The following is a 24,307-nucleotide window of genomic DNA, read 5'->3' as shown; positions in this document are numbered from 1 at the left end:
GACTATATATATGATTATTATGTCATATGGCCGTACTGTAGAAATATTGTGGATGTACAGTGAGTGATCCATCATTGTAGTGTGATATTCCTCAATAATAAAATCCTCTGGAGCTCCCGTGGACGTAGGCGATTTGCTGAACCACGTAAATCTTGTGTCGTGTGTGATTGTTTTCTCGTTCCATTTTTTTTTTTCAATTCATTGTCATTGTTTTTTCACAACAATTGGTATCAAGAGCCAAGGTTTGGGTCTGAGAAAAAATGACGGCTGGAGATGAATTGAAGACATCGGGGATCGAGAAGTTTGATGGCACAGATTTTGGATACTGGAGGATGCAGATAGAGGACTACCTCTATGGGAAGAAACTTCATCTTCCACTTTGGGAAAGCAACCGGAAAAGATGGATGATGCTAATTGGAACCTATTGGATTGACAGGTTCTGGTGGACATTCAATTAACCCTGTTGAGATCCGTTGCACACAACGTCATCAAGGAGAAGACGACTGCGGATCTCATGGCGGCTTTGTCAAGTATGTATGAAAAGTCGTCAGCGAATAACAAGGTACATTTGATGAAAAAGTTATTCAATTTGAAAATAGCAGATGGTACGTCTATTGCACAACATCTGAATGATTTTAATACTATCACAAATCAATTGTCGTCTGTTGAAATTGAATTTGATGATGAGATACGTGCACTGATACTATTGACTTCATTGCCAAATAGTTGGGAAGCCATGAGAATGGCTGTTAGTAATTCTACTGGTAAATCTAAATTGAAATATGATGATATTCGTGATTTGATTTTGGCTGATGAGGTGCGCAGGAAAGATTCAGGCGAAACCTCGGGTTTGAGTTCAGCTCTAAATGTTAACTCTTGAGGGAGATCACACGATAGGAACTCAAACAGAGGAAGATCAAAATCAAAATACAGGGGCAAGAGCAAGTCGATGCCTGGTCAACAGGCAGCTTGCTGGAATTGTGGCAAAGCTGGCCACATAAAGAAGAACTGCAAAAACCCTAAGAAGACAGAAAATGATAGTGCTAATGTGGTAACTGAAGAAGTACAGGATGCACTATTGCTTGCAGTTCATAGTCCAGTTGATCACTGGATACTAGATTCAGGGGCTTCCTTCTATACATCTTCCCACCGGGAGCTAATGCGGAACTATGTTGCAGGTGATTTTGGGAAAGTGTATTTGTCTGATGGAGAGACTTTGAACGTAGTGGGGATGAGAGACATTGATATTGCACTCCCTGGCAAGAACAAATGGACCTTGCAAAAGGTCAGGCACATTCCTGAGTTGAAGAAAAACCTCATTTCTATTGAGCAGCTCGATGAGTGTGGTCATTTAGTGGTATTCTCAGATAGCACCTGGAAGGTCACAAAAGGGGCATTGGTACTGGCTCGAGGTAAGAAAACTGGTACACTATATATGACTACTGGTTTGATTGACACTATTACTACTACCGTTACAGAGAGCACAACAGATTTGTGGCATTGCAGGTTTGGCCATATGAGTCATAAGGGTATAAAAGAACTTCTGTCTAGAGGCAAGCTACCAGAACTGAAGTCAGTTGATCTCAATATGTGTGAGAGTTGTGTTATGGGAAAACAAAAGAAGGTCAGCTTCTTGCAAAAGTGGCAGGACGCCTAAGACAGGAAGACTGGATCTTCTGCACACAGATGTGTGGGGTCCTTCCCCAGTGGCATCTCTTGGAGGTTCTCGCTACTATGTTACGTTCATTGATGACCATAGTAGGAATGTATGTGTTTATTTTTTGAAGCATAAATCTGATGTATTTAATGTGTTCAAAATTTGGAAAGCCATGGTTGAGACTAAGACAAGCTTGAAACTGAAATGTTTGAGGTTTGACAATGGTGGTGAGTATGTCAATGGTGGGTTCAAGAAGTATTGTGCAACTCTGGGTATTAGAATGGAGAAGACCATTCCTGGGACACCACAGCAAAATAGAGTTGCTGAGCGTATAAATAGAACCATTAATGAGTGTGCTAGAAGCATGAGATTGCACGTTGGACTACCACCCACTTTCTAGGCAGATGCATGGTTGAACCTATTGCCTGTTTTACCAGATCTACCAGCACTTAGTATAGTTACTGATGCAATTGTGTCTTTGTTACACAGAGGGGACCTTAATTACATGGTCATTCTAGTATAGGCATAACAAGTGGACTATTGAGCATTCCCTACTGAACCCTTTGCATACTACAAATTATGCAATTAGCTTGCAAAAGCCTGTTCCCCCAACAAATATAGAACCAAGCTATTCTCTGCAGAAAGTGGACTGTTGACATGGTCCTCCACCAGGTTTTTGCAAGCTTAATGTCAATGTTGCTTTATTTTTTGATCTTCGAAAAGTTGGGGTGGGTGTTGTGCTTACGAATGAGAAAGGAAAAGTACTTGTCACTGTGAGTAAAGCTGAGCATGAGCTTAATGAACCAGAGTTAGTTGAATTACTAGCCATGTTACGAGGCCTTCAATTTAGTTTACATTTGGGGCTTTCCAAAATTGTGCTTGAGAGTGATAGTTTACTCATGCTGAAAGCCTTATCTACTAATGAAGATTCATTATCAATTCAAGGTAACCTATTGAAGGAAGTTAGAAGTCTGCTCAGCCATTTTGAAGACTATTAAGGTTAACATGTGCTTAGAGGTGGTAATCAAGTTGCTCACTATCTCGCGAAGCATGCATGGTCAGTTTCAGATTTGGAGATATGTATGGGATCTATTCCTTCTTATCTATCTCAATATTTTGCTTGATCATTCTCATTTGTAAATATAATATTTGATTTTTTGAATGAAGTTTCTTATTATTAAAAAAAAAAAACGCATAAATCATTTGACATGATTAATATAATTTAACATAAAAGCTAAAATCTATATTTATTAATAATCACAATGCCTTAAAAATATATATATATATATAAATATTTTTTCAAATTTTAACATATAATAAAACCAATATTACAAACTATGCAATAACAAATATAAGCATATATCGAAAATTACAATTCAAAAAATAAAAACAATAAAAATATAAACATTTTGAGAAATACCAATATAAAAATTTAACAATAATAAAATTTTAATTTTGAAATAAATTTCAAACATGTTGATTTCGTATTAAGCATATTGACATGTTATTAATCCATTTATAAATATTGTCTTAACGGGTGAACCCGTTTGACTTGAACATCAAATCCAAATTTGTTAGTTTCGCGTCGTGTTTATATTGAGTTCACAAGTTATGTCATATATTACCACCCTTATTTCAATTCATCTTAGAGCAAGTTTATTTATTCTTTTCAAAAAATAAAATATACCAATAGGATTGCATAACACATTCTCTCTTAAAGGTTTATGCCTTATTTAGTTGTATAAATCATCTCATTTAATCATTATAACCTTTTCAAACTTTCATAAAAAATACAATAAACAATTCAATTTTTTCAAATCTTAAAATAAAAATAATGTTAAAAAATTATATATAATAATATTTTATTCAACTTTCAATTTTTATTTCATCTCATCTATGTAACCAAATAATGTCTCAGTGATTTTTTTTATTAAAAAATAAATTTGATAAAAGAATGAATTAGGATTTTTTGGAATTTTGCTACAACTTTGGAATTAGAGTAATAAAAAACACATAGGCGTTAAAAATAAGAAGGATAAATATTTTATAATGAATAATACTCAATAAAATTAAATTTTTAGATTTCAAACAGAAATGCTGAAAATTTTCTGGTCAAATTTGAGGTAACTATGAAAGTTGAAACACCCCATCCATCTTTAGATCTCACCGAAACTTTTAAAAAATAAAGCGTATTGGGTAGTTGCGCACTGCCACAGATCGTGATCCGCGTCATGCTCTTTAGGAGATCTAGGACCGTCGATTAACCCCTCTTATCAACGGTCTATACTCACTCCTCCAAAAATTTCAAGAAGCTCACAAAAATTTTACAAGTTAACTCCCGCGTCAGTTTCCCTCCTCCGTTTCACATTATAAATACTCCCTGAAACCACACCATTCCATCCACCACTCAGATTTTCTGCACTTTCTCGAGAAAAAACAACCAATCCATCAGAACTCATACCATATCGAAATGGCCCGTACCAAGCAGACTGCTCGCAAGTCTACCGGAGGGAAGGCTCCGAGGAAGCAGCTGGCGACCAAGGCCGCTCGGAAGTCGGCTCCGGCTACCGGAGGAGTGAAGAAGCCACACAGGTTCAGGCCCGGGACGGTGGCACTGAGGGAGATCAGGAAGTACCAGAAGAGCACGGAGCTTCTTATCCGGAAACTTCCATTCCAGAGGTTGGTGAGAGAAATTGCCCAGGACTTTAAGACCGATCTCCGCTTCCAGAGCAGTGCCGTTTCGGCTCTACAGGAAGCGGCCGAGGCTTACCTAGTTGGGCTATTCGAGGACACCAACCTGTGCGCTATTCATGCCAAGAGGGTCACTATCATGCCCAAGGATATTCAGCTTGCTCGTAGGATTAGGGGCGAGAGGGCGTAGAGAAATTACTTGCATTTTAAGATGTTTTAAATCTGGGTATCTGTTTCTCTTATCTAGATATGTAAATCTGCGGATTTCTAATGCCTAATTAGAAATCTTTCCGCCTTTTGATGAATTCCGTTGGTTTGTTTGTTTAGCTCTCTACGTGTTTGTATTGATCAATCTAGTGCTAATTCAAGTAATTTATATTTGTGATCAAGCAAATTGTTGCGCTTTCTGTTTTCTGAATCTTTACACCTAATCTTGTTTATATTTCGGCTGTTTAGCTCTGAAAAGCTCTCTGAATTTTTTCTCGCCGCTGAAAGTACAAGAAATCGATTACTTCTTCCAACGTTACAAGTACTAGAGACCAATACTTGAAAAAAAAAATATTTAAGAGTACAAAATAAATATTCAAGATTTTGGTAGATTTTATTTATTTTTTTATTTTTATTTTTGGGGACTTTGGTGTTTGTCTAGAAAGAAATATCGGATTTCTTGCTGCTTTTGATTTAGGTGTTCATGGGTTCATTGTGCGTTTGATCGTAGAGTTTGTTTTTTTTAGCCTAATATTCCAAGTTTCAGGAAGATTCACAAAACTTAATAATATTTTGGCTAATTATCGTCAAAGGTAATAGTGTTGGTAGGTGGTTAGAACTTAGAAATAAGATGAAAAATTAAGGATTTTATATATTTTAAACTATATTTGTAGTTTCTTTTTTTTTTTTTTTTTTTTTAATTGTTGATTATTTTCACATAATGCGTTGTTGAAGTTGTTGATGGCAAAAGCACAAAAAGGCTAATAATTTAGTGTGAAAGTAAATTCAAAAACCAACTTTATGATATCTTCAAATCTTGAAGGAGTGTTTTTCCAAGGACTGTATTAATTATGACTATCTACTGGATCATGAATTTTTATGAAATAATGCTAGCTATAAATTTTAGGTCTTCAGCAGGCATTTTGAAAAAAAAGTAAATTCCATGAAAATAAATGATTTTTTTTTTTTAACCCTTGGGGGCTTATTATTAGCTAAATTCAAAGCTATAAATTGTATAATTTGAGACCTGTACAATAAAATTTGTGTATTTGAGATTCTTCTCGTAACCCTAATCCCTTGGATGATCTTCTGCGCCGTGGGATCATCTTAGAAAATCCAACGGTCAGCTTTCAAATTAAAGAGAATATGACCGTTGGGGTTTATTGCGTCGATTCGGCGGCTTCCTTATCAGGCCTATGAGAAAGCAAGCAACTATGCACTAACCAGCAATACAGAGAAAGAGCAAACCCAGATCAATTTTTCAGACGAAATCACCAAGAAGCGATGGAAGCTAGAGCCGATCTTCCGCCGAAACCCAGAGGTTTTGCCATTGCCTTTAATTTAAAAACCGATTTCCTTTTTGGGCAAGTTCTACTCATTTCTTCTATGAAAATCATGTTGGTTTTCTTGATTGGTCTTTGTTTGGACCCAATAGCTTCGAATTTTCTTTCTTCAATTTATTCAATATTGAAATGGGTCTCGCTCTTATAAATCACTTCTTTATAAAGTTATGTGGGTTTACTTGGTTGATTGTGTAATTTTTGAGTAACATAGATTTGGTTTTTCTGGATGATCATTTTTATAAACATTTGTGTGATTTTCATCTGGATTTAATAAGGCGTCTAAAACGTCCTTTAAATACTGGGTAACTGGAGCAAGAGTATCTTTTTCGTACTTCTTTCATGTTGTTTGTTTCTTCAAGTTCATGGGTGACGATGATTTATGCAGACTTGGAACTGCGGTTCGCATCAGTTGATGATATTTTCTGGGTTTTGGGTCCTTCTAATATATCCGTCTCAACTAGTTCTGATCATCTGGGTAGGGTGATTAATTTGCATGAGGATCTTCCACTTCTTTAATTATATTATTGAAATCCGGATGGAATGGTTTTATGGGTACTTCTCTATTCATTTATTCCATGATATTTGTGGATCAACTTGGATTGGTTGTGTGGGCTCTGTCTGTATAGAAAAACTTCACAGTTCCTTTGCTTTGTGTAAATACATTTCGGGATTTGATTTCCAAGTTCCTATTGTTTCAATCTACTTGTTTCACACTTCACGTTTTCTGGGGCCTCTTATTTTTTTTTTTATCTTGTTTGCACATCTCCAATGCATCCAGTTGAAATCCAAGATTTTCTTGTTTGTTAGGGGGAGGTAAGGTGAATAATGAGCAAGGACAAAGAAGGAATCGGAGAGTTCTTGGAGACATTGGTAATCTAGAGGTGTTTCCTATTGCAGATGGCAAGCAAATTTCGCGCCCCATTACAAGGTATCTCTCCCTCCCCCCCCAACAAAAACAAAAAAAAAACCCACCCACACAAACACACTCACATTGGGAGTTTTGGCCCTTGCAGGGGTTTCCACGCACAACTATTGAAAAATGCACAAGCCGAAGCTGAGAAGAAGAAGGTAGTGGACCTTGGCAACTCTCATTTCACTATGAATGAATACTTTAAACTGGAAATGCACATACTCGATGCACTGAATCATGTATTATTGCAGAACCCAGTTGTACCAGTTATGGATGATAAGGTAGCTATTCAAAGAAAGAGCGGCCCTAAAAAGGTTGAGGAAGCTCAAAAGCATGCAATTGATAGGCCTAAACCCGAGACTAAAGCTGTGGTTAGTTTCGATGAAGATGAAAAGGTTAAACCTCTCAATGGAAGAAAGACAAGAGAAAGGTCCTCAAGGAAGGAAATCAAGACTCTTACTGCAATCCTCACTGCTCGAAGCAAGGTAGATTGGCCGTTTGTCCTAGCATGTTTGAAATTTTCTTGGCTTGTTTTAATAATGTACCATTCTTAATTTCCCTCAGGCTGCTTGTGGAGTTGTGCTTAAGCCGGAAAGTCTGATTGTGAATATCGATGCAGGAGATGTAAATAATGATTTGGCAGCAGTAGAATATGTAGATGACATCTACAAGTTTTACAAGCTCACAGAAGTACTTTTTCTACTAATGAAATCATCACCTCCTTTTGATTTCATGCTCTCTCTCTCTCTCTCTCTCTCTCTCTCTCTCTCTCTCTCTCTCTCTAATAATGATTTGAAGGTTTTTTTTGTTTTTAATCTAGGATGACAGTCAAGTGCATGATTACATGGACTCACAGCCTGAAATCAATGTCAAGATGCGGGCTATTCTCATTGACTGGCTGATTGAGGTTCATAGAAGATTTGAACTCATGCCTGAAACCCTCTACCTCACCATAAATTTAATTGACCGGTACCTTTCCATGAAGATTGTATCAAGGAGAGAACTTCAATTAGTTGGCATAAGTTCCATGGTCTTAGCCTGCAAGTACGAAGAAAGTTACAGTCTACTGGTAGCTAGCAGTATTCTCTCGTAATATGTTGGAATTTTCTGTTCTTCCTACTACTCATGTTGTAAAACTTCACTCTGATAGGTAGTTTTGGAATTTGCAGGTTTATAACCTGGTTTGCATATCAGACTATTCTTATACAAGTAATCAGATACTTGTCATGGAGAAATCAATTTTGGAGAATTTGGAGTGGTATTTGACAGTTCCTACACCGTATGTTTTTCTGGTTCGTTACATCAAAGCTTCTATTGCACCTGATCAGGAGGTACTGTATTTTGTTTTTATTTTTTTGCAATTTCGTGAATTCCCGTTAAGTCTGGTTGAGTGGCTGACTAATTGCTGATGTTTTTCTATTGATGTAGATGGAGAATATGGTCTTTTTTCTGGCTGAATTGGGTCTCATGCATTATCCAACAACCATTTTGTATTGCCCATCAATGATTGCAGCTGCAGCTGTCTATGCTGCACGTTGCACTCTCAACAAGAATCCTTTTTGGAATGAAACTTTGAAGCACTACTCAGGCTACTCTGCTGAGCAGATAACGTAAGTTCTCTTTTCTTTGTAATTCTTATCTGCAGGCTGTAGAATAAGTGCGCATATGGTTAACAGAAGCTTGCTATTGTGCATGCCTGTCTGGAGATGAGTCATGTCTCCATGTATAAATCATGGTGTGGAATATTACAGTTAAGAAGTCATTGCAGTGCCTATGCAACCTGTATATACATTGTCTTGGTGTTTCTTGAAAGACTAATTTGAGCGCATGCCAGGAAAAAGGGAAAATAATCAACAAATACAGATTTCAGTGGGTGTCTTGTGTTTTGTGACAGGGATTGTGCCAAACTCTTGGTTGGCTTTCACACAACTGCTGCAGAAAGTAAGCTCAAGGAGGTATACAGGAAATACTCAAGTTCGGACAGGGGTTTCGTTGCTCTTTGCACTCCCCCCAAAAGTCTACTGAACACATTGTTGTGAGGATATATTATCATCTTGTATTTTGTAACTTGGTTACTTGTTGTAGCCAAATCTACTACTTCTAGTGGGATTTTGTGTTAGAAGATCTCAGTTCTTTTTTATAGTGTTCGATGATCGTGGACTCCCCCTGTAATGCATTTAAGTCTAACTTCCCGTCATTTTCATTCTTTCTTTGTGTTCTGTTTTTGTTTGAGTGGATTGATTAGGGTGCTCAGATTCAAAGCTGGAATTACCATGATGAACTGGTAGGAACACAGACAAATTCCCTCGTCAAGTGATTTGGTTATGAAAAATGTTTAAAATATTTGAGAATTTCTTTCTAGAATCTAGATTGGGTTTTGAGAAAAGAGAGAAGATTTTGAATAATTTTTTTAAAAAAATAAATATTATTTTGAAGTTTGTGAAGGTAGGCAGATAAAGTCGAAAATTGCTAATATAATTTTTTTAGATGAAATTTATGTAAGTTTTAGGTTGTTTGAAGATAATTAGATGAAAAATTGCAAAGGTGAAATACAATATTTTTTTAGAAATTATTTTTGAAGAAATCTGGTAAACCAAACATGATAAATATTTCAATCTGGTTGACTTGTAACTTCTCGTGTATGCAATGCCCACAGATTCTGCCTTTTTATTTTTTTGAGCTTTTCCTCTCATACGTTTTTCTTATCTGTTCGGCTTATTTGAGCCTTGAATGGTGAAAAATTGGAAATTACATAGCCTTAATTTTAAAACCCTTGGACCAAATACAAGGTGCTAACATTTGAATTCCTCAATTACAACTGCTGTATTCTATGTTTGTGCACAGGCAAATTTCTGAATAAAAAGCATAGTTCAGCAAATTTCAAACTCAGACAGCAAGTACGAATGATATGGCAACAGATGATTAAGGACTCCTTAATGTCAATTGAGATAGGAGTACAAATTGAAAAATATCCATGAAATATACTCATTATTTTAATTGCTACCAAAGAATTACATTACAATAGACATGAGAAAAAGTCTGTTCAATCTCATAATTCTGAAAATATATAGGAAAGCCAGAGAAGCAGCATAAAGCACTCTGAGCAGGACCCTCGAATTGTCCTAATATATCAACTTCCGCTGAAGGGCTTGAATCGCTTGATTGACAAAAGATTGAGGGACTTACCTCCAAAAGACCATTTGATTGGACCTACGTACATATTAGGAGTTCCAAATTTGATGGCTTCAGTGGTTGTTTCACAATTTATGGACATGTTTACATGCTTGATTGAACGAGGATGTATAAAGTCTCCAGCCCAGTGGGTTCCCCCCACTGCTTTAGCTAATTAATCTCCATCTTAAAATGATTGGTGCCTCTGGGAAATCATGAGCAGAGATGATTGCTGAAACCATTCATCCATCAAATTTCATATTCCGTTAATCAACGAGGAAAGGCAGAAAAGACAAATTAATCAATATGAAAAATATTAACTGTATATTTTAAGCCACAAATAAATGGAACTATTGTCTCCTTCATTTTGCAGTTTGTATCCAGTTTGGCAAGAGTAATGTTAGATACAAACTCAGGGTGTGTAAAAACATAAAAAGAAGCCACATGGTTGCATGCATGTTTATACTAGTAAAATGTGCTCAACCATATACATGCTTGAGTAATTGATGGTATATGCAATGCTTTTCAGAAGGATGATAAGAAAAGCAAAACCCAAAAATGATGAATTGAAGGTCAAATAGATATTTTACTTTTACTTTTACAAAGTATTTTCGCATGATGAATAACCAAAAGATAACTAGACTACAAACCTTTGTCCCAACTATAATGGTTCCATTGAGGGGGTGAGCAGCACATGCAGTAAAGCCTTCCGACAAAGAGACGAACCTGTTTTGCTTATTTTGGTGGTTTACCCCAGGAAATCTCTCCATATTTTCACTAGAATAAGAAAAATAATTAATCAATAGTTTATAACACAGAGAAAAGGAACAGGAGGAAAGTTCATACATGCATGCGTGCACACATACATGCAGTGCAAACAAAAAGGGTCTTCTCCCATGTGTAGAAAATGCAACATGTAATTTTCTTCACCAAAGGAAATTCAGTCACTTGGCAATGTGTTGTGAATATCTCCTAGGTGTAGTTTTAGCAATGCTATAGCCAAAATCATTGAAAATTCCAGGCAAGGAGAACCCACTGTTCTACCTTCGAACTCTTCTAGATTTCTGTTTCTGCATATTTGTGCTTCTTGTAGTTCTCATGCTTCAGATTTTCAGTGAACTCCAAGGGTAAAAGAGCTAGGTAGAAGTATAGAGTTGCAAAAGCATTTCAGGAAAATAGCACCCATCCCCCCAAATCGACCACTATGAAGGACATATATTATTATCTAAATTACTTCATACTTTTATATTTGCTGTACCATCAGTTTCCCATGCTGGTAAATTTGGTCATAAAATCAGAACATAGCTCCTTTGAACGACAGGGAGCCATCTTACAATGTTTACCATAGAGAGGAGTTTCTTACTTGTGGTCTACATGGCAGGGAGAACTTGGGTCTGGATAGAAATCCAAAAGATGAATACCTTTGTCAGATGTTGATCCAACCGCATAAAGCTGCATCAGAAGACATCAGCGTAAAACTATACTTTCAGATTTGATTAGATGGAGAAACATTTTCCCCATACAGCAATGGCTATCACAATATAAGCTCAACCATACTTCATACATATATATATTGCTGACTTGGATTCGACAATTTTTTGCTTATCAATTGATTGAGCCAAGCTTAAAGCTTTGAATGTCAAAGAAGCCAGGTCTAATGCTTTGATTAAAGTAAGCCCTTGAAGATTAAAAATCATACAGTTCTAAACTCAACATAAAAAAAATTTACAAGGGGTAAATAAAAAGTTTTTATGTGTAGTGCCAATCATCATCAATGTTGAAGATTGACTTCTAGAAACAATATAGACATACAATAGTTGCTAAGCAAGACTGCACTAAGATCAACCCCAGCCCACATCCACATCTTCACCACCTGGGCCAAGGCTTGAGGCCAGTAAATGATTGCAGAAGCTGAAAACTAAAGTACATTCAATTTTGCCTTGTTCTATGGCTCCCTTATACTGTTGTTTTGAGTCTTTGAATTGTATAATTTTTCTACCACACAAGTCACTTTTTTCTTGGGTAATTATGAATCAAATGTTGCTATTGTAAAACTAAGTGCCCTGATAAGAAAAAGGATATACGTAATTTTAAAGCCAGTGGATAAATAACCAATAAAAGCCCATACTCATAAAACACCATAGTAAGCCAATGTATGACAATCCTTACCGAAAATGTTGGCAGCCATGATGGTTTCCTCAAATACAATAAATCTGATGAAGTGCTGGAATCATTTCTAAACACCCCCCCACCAATCAAACAGAAACAAGCACAAAGTTAATTCATGGTAGTTTCTAATGCTTTGGACATTAAAAAACAAGGTTCAATTTCAGATCAACTTCACTTACAGCCATGCAGGGGGAGGGCAATGAACATGTGTAACTTGGAAATTGTATATATCCAAAACACCTGACCTACAATGAGTAAATCCATGCTAATTATTGTCAAAATTGATCAATTCAACATTTCACAAAACATCTGAAGAATAGAAGATACAAAATGTACAAAAATCGGATTCATTTCCAAATCTACCAGCCGTCATCAAGATGGAATGCCAGTTGATATGGGCAAGATGGATCAAAATCAATGGAGTGTATTTCCTTCGAAATGATATGTGACTGTGCCTGCATGATACTGACAACATGTGATAAAGAGAGCATTTTCAAATAATGAAGAGTGATGAAGGGTAAACTATGAGTATGCAAAAGTTGACCTTCAATCAGTACTAAAAAATAAATCAGAAGAGACCCTCTAAATAATTAACATTTCAATACATTTTCCCCATTAGGGAAACTGAAGCACCTTTTTTTTAATGGAAATAGTAGAATTCATAATTTCTTATCCTTGGGGTGCATTAATGGAAACCCAAATACGGTAGATCCACTTAGAAAAAGTATTTCAATTATGTTAAAACTTTCTGCCAAGTACTGTTAAATTGTTAATACATGGATATATAATCATCAAATATATACTTCTGGTAGTGACATTTTTTTATATTATTAAGAAATGATAGAGAAAAGATACATTGAACTTTGATAATTACACGCTCATTCAGGAAAAGAACTTTGGTTCTCACATTCCATCTGTAACAAGTTTTTAACCGAATCAATGCACGTGTGTTCCAAATGCCTAAGGTAAATAGGAAGTGCAAACAAGTACTATGACATTTATGGGCATTCATAGCTTCACAAAGCTTTCTGGAGCATTTTTTTTGTATCGGTAAACAAAGCTTTCTGGAGCATTGAAGCATCATATAAGAAAATGAGCACAAAAACTAAACTTTTTATTTTATCTGAAGTAAACACAATTACAATGGGCAAGAGAATTTTTATATCTATAACGCGGGTCAGATTTTTTTTAAGGTAAAATAAAATTTTATTATATCTAAGGAATTGGGCATATATTACAAAAATAAGAATACCAAATTCAATTTCTAAGGAATAAATGGCGTGCAATTCAAAGGCATCTTAAAATGAAAATCTATAGAAGGCCAATGTGCATGCCCTGTCATGTGGAAAAGAGAAGTACTGGTGTTATAAGTTTATTAATAATGGGTAGACAGTCAAATTGACATACATAAGGATGAAGTAATCATACCTTCAGAGACTCAATTTTGTCTAGCATTGATGCTAGCTTCAACGATGTTAGAGGTGGATAACATACCTGAACAGCAATAAAATAGAAAATTATATACAAGTAGGATTCACAATACCATTAAGAAGCTATGTGCATGTTTGATTTAAGAGATTTTTCAAAAGTTTTTAAAATTATTTCTCTCTGAATCCATACATCTTTTGAACTCCAAAAAAATTTTCATCTCTCAAAAGTTTCATCTAAATATTTGCTTTTGGTTTTTAGACAAAAAAAAAAAAAAAAAAAAAAACAAAACAAAAACCAAAACAACTTTCACAAAACTCAAAACAAAACACATCTAGAAAACTTTTATCCTACAAAATGTGTACTTGGGCTATGCCTATTCGTATTAATATAATTTAACCATTTAGTTATAATAATAATAATAATAATAATAAAAATAAAATAAGAAAAATTTTTAAAAAAATTATCCTACAAAACACATCTCAAACATTTTTTATCCAAACAACTTTTCATTCTTGCTACCCACTTACTAATATGTCCTATGTGATTTCACAAATTAGTAGGTGGAAGAAAAATGTATATTGTAATGTGTTCTATCTTGTATTAGATGTAGCAGCAACTCAAATGACAGATTGACAAAATTCCTGAAAAAGCACAGACAAGTTTGTCCTACATAAGCACCTCAAAACAAAATATTCTAAGAAATGACACAACAGAGTCATAGATAAAATTGCTGATGCGGCCAACACCAAAAAATTGTGATACCCCATATTGAAAGATAAGCGATAAGGGTAGGTAGTGGGATCCCACATCGCTTTAGAATGACAAGTTCTTGCTCTTTATAAAGGTTCAAATGGAGCTCCAATTGTATCATTGACTAATCCTTTTAAAGTGTACGCCCAAATGTGGCTTGAGCCTCTCTTGGGGCATTACAAATGGTATTAGAGCCATTGGGAATGTAACCTCATATTGAATGATAAGTGATTAGGGTAGATGGTGTATGGGATCCCCCATTGCTTGGGAAGGAGAATTTCTTGCTCTTTATAATAGTTCTAACGGAGCTCCAATTGTATAATTGACTAGTCCTTGTGGAGTATAGGCCCAGATGTAGCTTGGGCTCCCTAGAGTTTTACAAAAACTATCGATATTTTTCTTTTTAAACAAGTAAATGCTCACTGCCATTTCACATGCTGATTCAAATTGTTGTAATAAATAAGCACCTGTAAAGAAAAATGAGAGCCGAACTATTTTACCTCTTTATGACTTTGAAAAGCTGCAGATCCTCTTCCTCCTCGAAGATCCCACATATAAATTATCCCGTGCTTACCAGCCCCAAAAATGATCTACAGAATAAACAAACCAGTTATAACTAAGGTCCATAAGATTTAAAGACAAAATCTAGGCGCAGCTTGGAGGGATAAAAACATGCAAACAGACACACTTATACATTTCTTTCTTTCTTTTTGATAAGTACTTATACATTTCTTTCTATTGACCATTAACTGAAGTTTGAATAAGGTAAGAAGTATTGACACCCCCCTCTCTCAGAAAAAAAAAAGCCTGAGAATCTTTCATTTTCTTGGGACCATGAGAATCGTTACAAGTTTATATAAAGCAAGCAGCAGAGGAGTACATTCATGACTTTTTATTGATAGGATTGAAATTCTAACCCTACCCTTAACCCTTCGCCCTCACTTAAGAGGAGGAGGAGGAGGAGGAGGAGGAGGAGGGGGAGGGGGGGGGGGGGGGTGCTGTTACCATTTAGCCCAGAGCCAATTGGCTAATGAGTCCAGTCAACACTAACATTATGCAGATCTTTAACCAGGAATAGAAATATATTTCTATCGAATGGTCAAAAGATACTAATTATTCATGAATATAATTTGGGTTCAAGACATGCCAATCACTCGTGTAAACTACCAATCAAAACCAAATAATGTACATAGCATGAAGAACATTCTGCCTTTTCAGCCTTCCCTCAAGGCTCTTGTTCTCTAGTTCTAAGCGTAGAACTTTTCTAAGAAAGGTCCCAAAATATGATCACTGCACAGCATTGGAAAGCACCCTACCCTGAAATTATCTGACTGTAATTTCCCAAACCTAAAGTGCCTTTCTCAACTCTCATGAACTGAATTCCAGGAGGAATTCTCGCATGCATACTCAGTTCTATTATATAGCTTTTTGTATTATCAAATAAGTATGTACATCATGCAGAAAGAAGATAACATAGTTCAAGAACATATAATAACACAGTGAGATTTTTTATTGATCACCCCAAAGGCACTATTATATCTTCTTTATAATAACTTAATAATGAACGACAAAGGTCATGACGATCACCAACCTGATTTTCCGCATTTAATTCAACACTATTAAGGGCACTATGGGAATTAGTAGTAAGTTCAAGACATGGGAGAGTGCCCATTCTCCTGTCCCATACACTGATCACACCGTATGTATCAGAAGCAAGTAACCTATTGAAAATGACCATAAAAATGTATATTATTAGAAAGACTGGCTAAATCACTTAAGCAAGATTCCACTAAAAAGTCATAAACAAAAGGATAACACTAAATATTAGATCTAATATGTGAAAAGATAAGGACCACAATCTATTATTCAAGCAAACTACAGCCTGGATCATGCTTCAAGTGTTAAGACCTCATCTTTAAACCAATTTGAAATCTCAACTCTCAAGGTTACAATTCTGGATCAAACCACACTTGCAATAAGATCTATTACTCACAATAGACTGACTAAGGTCTATGAAACACCCCAAAATGTAAGGCCAAAACCTTGCAACAAATGGTGGTCAAAGGTCAAATTTTGTAAACTTTAATATCTTTTTCCATCCATAATGCATCCAAATTTATAGATGAAAATAATTGCTGTTCTTTCAATTTTACTTGAGTGGAAAATGCACGAGGATAAAGAGCTTAGTACATGATTTCAGTTAAAAGCAATAAAGCCATTGAAAAATAGAGCAGTCACAGCCTTTAGAGCATAATTCTGCCAAACCACACCACCATATGGCATGACAACAAGTGTTTATCATACTCTAACAAGTGATTTCGAACAAATATGTTTTGTAAGGGAATAACATGATTTTAAGAAATTGTTATTGATCCATACACTTCTTTCGACTTTCCCAAAGCAGTGTTCAGATATTATAGGATCTATGTTCTGGACTTGAAGAGGGAATCACATAACTAGAAGATGCTGACCATTAATCCGTCCAACTTGCAAATTCTGCACTCAGATTCAGGTGAACTCATATCCATATAGATATTGAGTTCAAAAGAGATATATGTTGGGTTAAACGTTTAGGCCTAATGACTGAAATATCCTTTATTTAATATAAGTTAGTTCTCTCGGAAGTCTGCCAACAAAACTGCTTTCTCTTAAGTTACCCTATTTTACCAACCTTGAATCATCCATTGAAGTAAAAGCTAGATCAGATAGACCTTTATGAATGTCAGACCCATGAACAGTGACAGTATGTCTTGTTCTTAATACCTGCATCAACAATGAACAGTGAACAAAATTTGTCATCATGTACATTCAAAATGTAAGATGCTATACTAGAATTATGACCAAACACAGCACAAAACCACAATGCAGCCTTGACAACAAATATTTAAGGATACAACAAAGAAATTTAAGAACAGAAATTACTTTTCCCATGAAGGACCCGTCCAATATGACTCTATGCAACAATGTTGCAAGTCCTGAAATTAAGTTGCATACACAGTATTTGAGAAATTTTGTGTATGCATGCAGTGTGGAGTGTGCAGGGTCTACTATCTCCTATAAAAAGAAAAATATGGGTGGCACCAAACAACACCTTTACAATAAATATTTAAGGATGCAACAAAGAAATGCCAGAACAGAGATTACTGGTCCCACGAAGGACCCATCAAATACTTGCAAAGAACCAGACTACCAAGACTCTAAGCAACAATGTTTCAAGTCGTGGAATTAAGTCATCTACGCTGTATTTGAGAAATCTTGTGTATGTGTGGAATGAGGAGTGTGGGGTGTCTATTAACTTCTATAAAAAGAAATTTTTAGTAGATAATTACACGCTATAACTAATTAGCATAGAAGAAATCTACAATGGAGAAGGTTCCAAATGAAAAACATAGATAACGAGTACTTTTTTTATATAAGTAATTATTAATAAGAATGAGCATCTAGGCAAAACTCAAGTATATACGACGTATACAAGAGATAGATAACAAGAACTTGAGAGCCTATTGAAGTTAATTAGAATGTATGCTTCCAAAGAGACTGTTGTGGTGAAAACATAAATACGATGAAAGAGAAAAACTTACTTCAACTGGATTAGAAGAGACGTAACCGATGTCAAAAATAAGTACTTCATTACGTTTCACCGATGTGCAAGCAACCTAAAAAAGTGGAAAAAAAAAAGTATATATTAAGTTTAAAATTCCAGGAGGAAAATTAAGACATGAGAAAAGTACAACACTGTTAATCACCCAAAGCGCAGATGCATCTCATAACATGATTGATGCTTCCCAAAGTAGGAACATGATAGAGATGCGTATATTTGTTTCATTCCAAATAAGAACTATCATTCAAAGCACAAACAACATGATGTTAAGGCTGACTCACATGACTACTAGCTCTCTGAAAGTTAGAGACAAGCATAACATCATGCCTATGTACCATGAAATAGAAGTTCACATTCTATTTTCATGTCTTAGAGAGAATACAAAAAAATTCAAGGATAATGCTTTGAGTGTTGATGAGTGACTGGCAAACCAAGAATGAGGAAGAAAGAGAATAGCTAATTTATGATAAATGATTGACCACTGAAAACTAAAATTAATCATGGGAATGAACCAAACCAGTCAACCATGTTTCAAACCTAACTCATATAAAGATATAAAAGTAAAGATTTTGGCATCTTTGGAAAATGAGAATTTCATTTACAAATTTCATGGATTTTGGCATCTTTGGAAAATGAGAATTTCATTTACAAATTTCATGATAGCCTCTAAGTTGTTATCTAAAATTTCAATCCTCCTATAGATGCATGCCTAACACTTGTTAAGGCTGAAAAGCTCCTAAAGACTAGAAAGAAAAGGTTGCATTGAATCATTAAGGAGCCAAACTTACTGCATTAAGAAACACACAAAATCATCAGGGGATTACAATCAAGTGTTGGGGAAAGATGCATATGTTTGAACCCCATTAGTTCGAACAAGGATCCATGAGTCAACCCAATTTCACAGGGATTAAGGCATTGTGCATTTGAGATGGATTGTGGAAAGTTAGAGATGCATCCATCCAATGAAAAAAAGGAAATGAAGTGATGAAGTCATCATTTAGCTCTCTTCATAAGAGGACGAACTACATCAGAAAGAGAAAAAGATCTCCATACTGCACTCATTTACTTGGATATGATTTATATCGAAGAGATAAAAAAAAGCATCCGTTAAAAGTTATAGTGACTCATTGAAAAGAAGACGAGACACCATTTCAAAAGTTATGTTAGTAGCTGGTAAGCATTAAAATCACTAAGATTACTTATGGACTTCTTTACTTCCTCATTTAAACAACTGGTACAAAAGTATAATATATTTGTCTACAAGTGCAAATTTCCTTTAAACAGGCATATTTTTTTTTATTGGCACCAGGGGTCCAAGAACTTTAGTCCCGGCTAATCCCAGGGTTGCATAGGCCCTTGGCAAGGAGTTTCCCACAACTGCACCTCAGTTAATTCATGGGGAAGTCCCCCAATCCGATGGCCCCTAGAAATTGTTTGCACCCAAGAGGATTCGACCTTCAACAGGCATATTACTGGCACTATCTTTGAGACTTGGCCTGCAATACTGCAACCTTCACCATTAATGGAAGCAGAAGGCACATTCTAGCATAACAGATCTGGTCTGTAATGTATCAACCATAATGCATCAATATCTTAATGAATTCAAGAAAGTGGAAGCAAAGTGGAATCCATACCTCATCTTGGTTGGCACGATTCCACCGGACAACATCAAGTTGTTGATTTAAAGAAATGTGCATTAAATGCTTACTTTCGTCTTCCTTTGAGCCTACCAACATTTTTTAAATGACATAAATAGTAAATGGAAAATGAGTTTGTTCTTCAATTACACTACAAAGATATTTCAATCAAAACTTGTGATGTGAAAAGAGAGTTTCCAAGATTTTGTGAGGGCATAGGCTAACTCAAAATTATTGTGCAAGTATAACTCTAGGATTCAAGTCAGATAGCAGATTGAAATATAGAGAGAGGATTTAAAGGTCAGAATGCAAAAGTTCTATGCACTAAGCACATCTATTGCCACAAGTTTCAGAATAATATCATGTTATACTGTGCAATTACTAAAAAAGGCATAGAATAATGTGGATATCAGACTGGGTCTTAGCTGAATTGGCAATGAATACAAACACCATTTCAAAAAATGACATCTAAGGAGACTTATTACAGACTCCAAAGCATAAGGGATACAGAAGTGACTGCAGTACGATGCAACATGCATAAGATTTGCTACTCTTACAAAATTCATTTGGGATGTGGATTTCATTATGCCTACTATTGGAACATATATGAACTGCCAATTGATCAGAGTCTAGGAAGTAACCCTTGGTAAGACAATTGTCTTACTATGGGTTGTCATGTATCCAAATATCAAATCCATCAAATATAGCTAGCTATCCTTGACATAAACCCTCTAGACTCTGACCAATTGGCAGTTCATATATGTTCCAATATTAGGGAGAAAAAAGTGGGTTTATGCCAAGGATAGCTAGCTGTATTTGAAGGATTTGATATTTGGATACATGGCAATCCTTGGTAAGACAATTGATCTAATAGTCATATGATAGAAAACCAGACAATTGCTGAAGAAGATAGCAAAGAAGATCAAGCACGATTTCACTGAGATTTTAAATAAATTTAGTAGCATTATTCCAATTCATCCTGCCTTCTAGAAAAAATAGTGGCAAGGTGAAGAACATGGACAATTTGAAGGATACGAATATGATTTTATCTTCATAAAAGCATATCCTTCCACTGTTGCATAGACACTGGAAAGTGATGTTGCTTGCTAAGTTAGACACATCGAATGGCATTTTCATTTTCAGTTCTTGGGGCAGCATATGCGTCTGTAAACACCCAGCATTATGTCTTGCAGAAGGAAACAAGGGCCCACAATGAAGTCAATGTATGCACGTTCAGCGCATGAGAAATAAAAGGCAGAATTGTGCCACATGTAAACAAAGGTATATTTAAGAACATTTCATAATGTACATGCAAGTTTTGACTGTCCACACAATGCCTTCTAACAATTGTTCACTGGAGTTTAGTTCAAGAACATGTGTGCAACTCGTTAAATATTGACGGAAAATCTATCCAAAACCTGAATAAGCCTACATTTTAAATCAGATATGTGCCAAGAGAGAGAAACAGTACAAGTTGTATTGTAGGAACTTACTTGGCAATGATTCACTACTCTGGCAATAAAGAGCTTCAAAATCATGTACTGTTAGGCACCCAGATCTTGTCACTGATGCCAGATATATACCCTGGAAGAAAGTTAGTAGAGATAAATGGGAGAAATACCCAAGCTTGAATAAGTGAAGTAAAAAGTAAAAATAACAATACAAGACAACCTAGAACTATAACACAATGACAAATAGAAGTCTTTATGGGGTTTGACCTCAAAGCATTATCTACATAATTAGTCACAAGTTCCTGAAATGCACTGACAGATACTAAACCTAGGAGACAAAACAAAAGAACCAAAAATACTGCTACTTTCAAAAGTATTTTAGCTTTATTCTCAACAAAGAAAACATACAAATTTTGGAGATGAATTTTTAGGACTATCAAATTTTGTTGATTAGATAAATTAACATGAGCATATATGAAACTTGGTGATAATAGAAAAACAGAATAGAGAATGGGAAACCGTCTTTTCATGAAATTCAAGCCCTAAAGCTTGTGAATTGAAACATACAAGTTTTGTTCAATCTAACAAGTTCTTCACTTGAATGGTTTAGGAGCCTCATCGTGATATCCAGAATAGATTGGAGTGGATTATGAAAGCATGCGCAACTTCCCACGCTTGGCGTGTCTAGTTACAATTGTGCTATATTAGTGATTATATGGAGCCATGATTATGACTAGTTCTTTTGGTGTATCACAAAAATTTGGTGAGTACATTCCCTGATCATGACAAAATGGTATCAGAAACATCCTAGTAATATCATGTCAAAAGGACAATGTACACTACCAGAGCCTAATGAAAGAGTTAAGATTATGCCACAAGGTCTTTCTTCATTCATCTTAAGCATTAAATATTAACCGAGTGTTCACATTGAGCCTATTGATAATTGAGGATGTACATTAAAACTTTTTGTACTCTTGGGTGCACGTTGCAAAATATATGGTAGTTTGTGGTTACGAATTGATTACAAAAAATGTAATTCCACATTCACCTTGTTGTCAAACTCCATTGCAGAGATGCCTTGCCTGAAAAAGAACCACCCCATGTAAAGATAATAAAATGGTACCATATAAGCAGGAGAAAGTTTTTTTTTTTTTTTTTAGTGGAACAGAACAAACGATGTCGAGCCAGAAGCACCCTCATTCCTATATAATGAATATAAAAAAAAATGGCAGATGTCATCGACAAAGCTGTTTGGGCATGTAATGGATACCATGACTTCAGTTTAAAAATTGAAAACATCTCATACAACAAATTAGGGGTGCTACCTGCACCATACGGTGCGGGGTAGCCCCCTTCCCACATCCGCATCCCGGAGGTGGGGTCCACCCCCCGCCCCGCCTCATGTCCACTTAAAATGTAGATTATATTCCACTAGGTTTAAAAATTATTTCTAGGTCTCAAAGTAATTAAAAATATATTTTTATATTCAAATTATAAATTTAAATTTGTAAATATGACTATATTCTAAAAATTACGTAGTTTTTAAATTTGCTAGTGCATATTTTGTATAAGTTGTAGTGTAGTAATTTTTAAACTATATAACTTTTAAATTTGCTAGTGCATATTTTATGTAAGTTGTAGTTTTTAAACTATGTACTTTTTAAATTTGCTAGTGCATACTTTGTGAACAAGTCTAACAAATTGTAATATACATACTCATATATACACAATTTGTAAAATATAAATATATATTTATATTTATATATATAATATATATATGGGGGGGGCAGGGCGGAAGATATGCGGGGCGGGGTTGCCCATCCCACCATGCGGGGCGAATGGGAGCGAGATACTGGGGTGTGAGGCCCTCTGCCCACCCCTACAACAAATAACATGATCAGTCAATTATTGTCCATCCTTGTCCATTTCAAAAGGCAAAATTATTACTTTACAACCACAAGAGTAACAGCATGTTGTGTACACCACAACACGTAAAAAAAATACGACCTTTTTGCTATACGTATAAACAGGACCCAATCTCAGGTAGACACTTTGCTTCTTTTGCAAGTATTTTAAGCACGGTACATAAGTGGTAAGTGCTCGCATGTAAGTGCACACACATTCATTCACAAAATTGGTCGAATTGAGATTTAAAAAAAAAAAAAAACACATTCTACATAAAATAAAGATTGTAATTGAAAAAGTAAATAGCGTAACTGTAGAAACTAACTTTCTAATTGGCATCTGCCCTGCGAATCTTGCGCCATTGTCAATCATATTTTCCTGTACAACAGAAGCAAAACAATTTCAAGCACCAACAAAACTGCTCAATCAACGATAAAAAGGAAAACCAAAAAACTGAGCTGTGCTTTCCCTTACATGCGTTTGACAGGGCACGCTGTCGATGTGATACAAATGCGGAAACGCACCAATCTTTTCTCCACAACAAGAGCATGAAAAAATTCTGAGTTATTTTATACACAAACAGTTTAAACAAACCAAACCAATTGGCAATGAAGTAATGGCCAAACCTCGTAGTACGATTGCTTGAGCAAGCTGGAGATCTCGTGGCGGTACTTGGGCTCGAACCGGCCGTTCAATTCGATGGCGCATCGATTCCATTGTAGCCTTCGAATTTTTTTCCATTTAAAAAAAAAAAAAAAAAAAGACTTCCAAATTCAAATTAAAAACAAAAACAGAGAAAGAAGAAAAAATAGTTGAGAATAGTTGTACCGTCGAAGAGGTTTAGGGTTTTGGGGTGAGGAGGGCTTGAGAGGGAGCAAGTACTTGTCCATGAAGCGGAGAGACTTTTCGGGATTCGGCGTACGGAGAGTCTCGACGGAGTTGGAAGTTCGGGGAAATGGGGAAAAAGAGTCTTTTAAAGGTTAGGGAACCAATTGACCACGGGCTGAATCGATATTTGCTTTACTTTTTTCCCGCCACTTTGTTTCCCTCTAACTTGCGTGGGGTGCTTATCTCGCGCGCCGAACTCGGATGGCCCACACCGAACTTCAAACATTAAGCTTTTACATATGCATGTTAAACCAAGTGATTAAATTCTCTCCGCTATCCTTTCTTCGTATAGTGTGGGAAGATGGCGTGGACTTACGAATTATGCCCAGAACAATTTTAAAAAAAAAATTCCCCGAAAGGAAAAGCTCGTTAGGGTTCTAGAGATGCAAGCAAAATCGAGCATGGAAATGGGCAGCTTCTAATTTCAGCGGACCGTTTTACAAAATTACAAGCACGTTTTCGCTGAAGCTAATGCATCAGAATTATTCAGAGAGAC

At 35.7% G+C, this 24,307-nt stretch overlaps 4 protein-coding genes across 4 annotated transcripts; 3 read left to right on the top strand and 1 right to left on the bottom strand.

Moving 5' to 3' along the window:
• The first annotated feature begins 1,829 nt into the window (after window positions 1-1,829).
• LOC122293812 lies at window positions 1,830-2,655 on the top strand. The gene is made up of 2 exons (XM_043102271.1): window positions 1,830-1,929; window positions 2,330-2,655. Exons 1-2 carry the CDS (start codon window positions 1,830-1,832, stop codon window positions 2,653-2,655), a joined length of 426 nt encoding a protein of 141 aa, XP_042958205.1.
• Window positions 2,656-4,040: 1,385 nt separating this feature from the next.
• Window positions 4,041-4,742, top strand: LOC122294086 (histone H3.2). The gene has a single exon (XM_043102543.1). It carries the CDS (start codon window positions 4,128-4,130, stop codon window positions 4,536-4,538), a length of 411 nt encoding a protein of 136 aa, XP_042958477.1. The 5' UTR covers window positions 4,041-4,127; the 3' UTR covers window positions 4,539-4,742.
• Window positions 4,743-5,558: 816 nt separating this feature from the next.
• LOC122294085 (G2/mitotic-specific cyclin S13-7-like) lies at window positions 5,559-9,014 on the top strand. The gene is made up of 9 exons (XM_043102542.1): window positions 5,559-5,876; window positions 6,706-6,826; window positions 6,912-6,966; window positions 7,060-7,293; window positions 7,373-7,498; window positions 7,629-7,877; window positions 7,978-8,139; window positions 8,237-8,418; window positions 8,703-9,014. The coding sequence occupies exons 1-9, from the start codon at window positions 5,840-5,842 to the stop codon at window positions 8,845-8,847; spliced, it is 1,311 nt and encodes a 436-aa protein (XP_042958476.1). The 5' UTR covers window positions 5,559-5,839; the 3' UTR covers window positions 8,848-9,014.
• Window positions 9,015-9,777: 763 nt separating this feature from the next.
• On the bottom strand, window positions 9,778-24,181 carry LOC122294084. The gene is made up of 18 exons (XM_043102541.1): window positions 23,752-24,181; window positions 23,550-23,646; window positions 23,398-23,451; window positions 23,249-23,301; window positions 22,067-22,100; window positions 21,061-21,151; window positions 19,565-19,656; window positions 17,911-17,985; window positions 17,001-17,092; window positions 15,921-16,050; window positions 14,830-14,919; window positions 13,577-13,642; window positions 12,512-12,603; window positions 12,328-12,393; window positions 12,149-12,215; window positions 11,343-11,431; window positions 10,630-10,756; window positions 9,778-10,211 (listed from the first exon to the last, which is right to left on the bottom strand). The coding sequence occupies exons 1-18, from the start codon at window positions 23,811-23,813 to the stop codon at window positions 10,167-10,169; spliced, it is 1,422 nt and encodes a 473-aa protein (XP_042958475.1). The 5' UTR covers window positions 23,814-24,181; the 3' UTR covers window positions 9,778-10,166.
• Between the last annotated feature and the right edge of the window lie 126 nt (window positions 24,182-24,307).

This window comes from Carya illinoinensis, chromosome 14 (genome assembly GCF_018687715.1).
Source record: "Carya illinoinensis cultivar Pawnee chromosome 14, C.illinoinensisPawnee_v1, whole genome shotgun sequence".
Taxonomy (NCBI): Eukaryota; Viridiplantae; Streptophyta; class Magnoliopsida; order Fagales; family Juglandaceae; genus Carya; species Carya illinoinensis.
The sequence above is the reverse complement of the archived record's forward strand: the minus strand, read 5'-3'. Positions and strand labels throughout refer to the sequence as shown.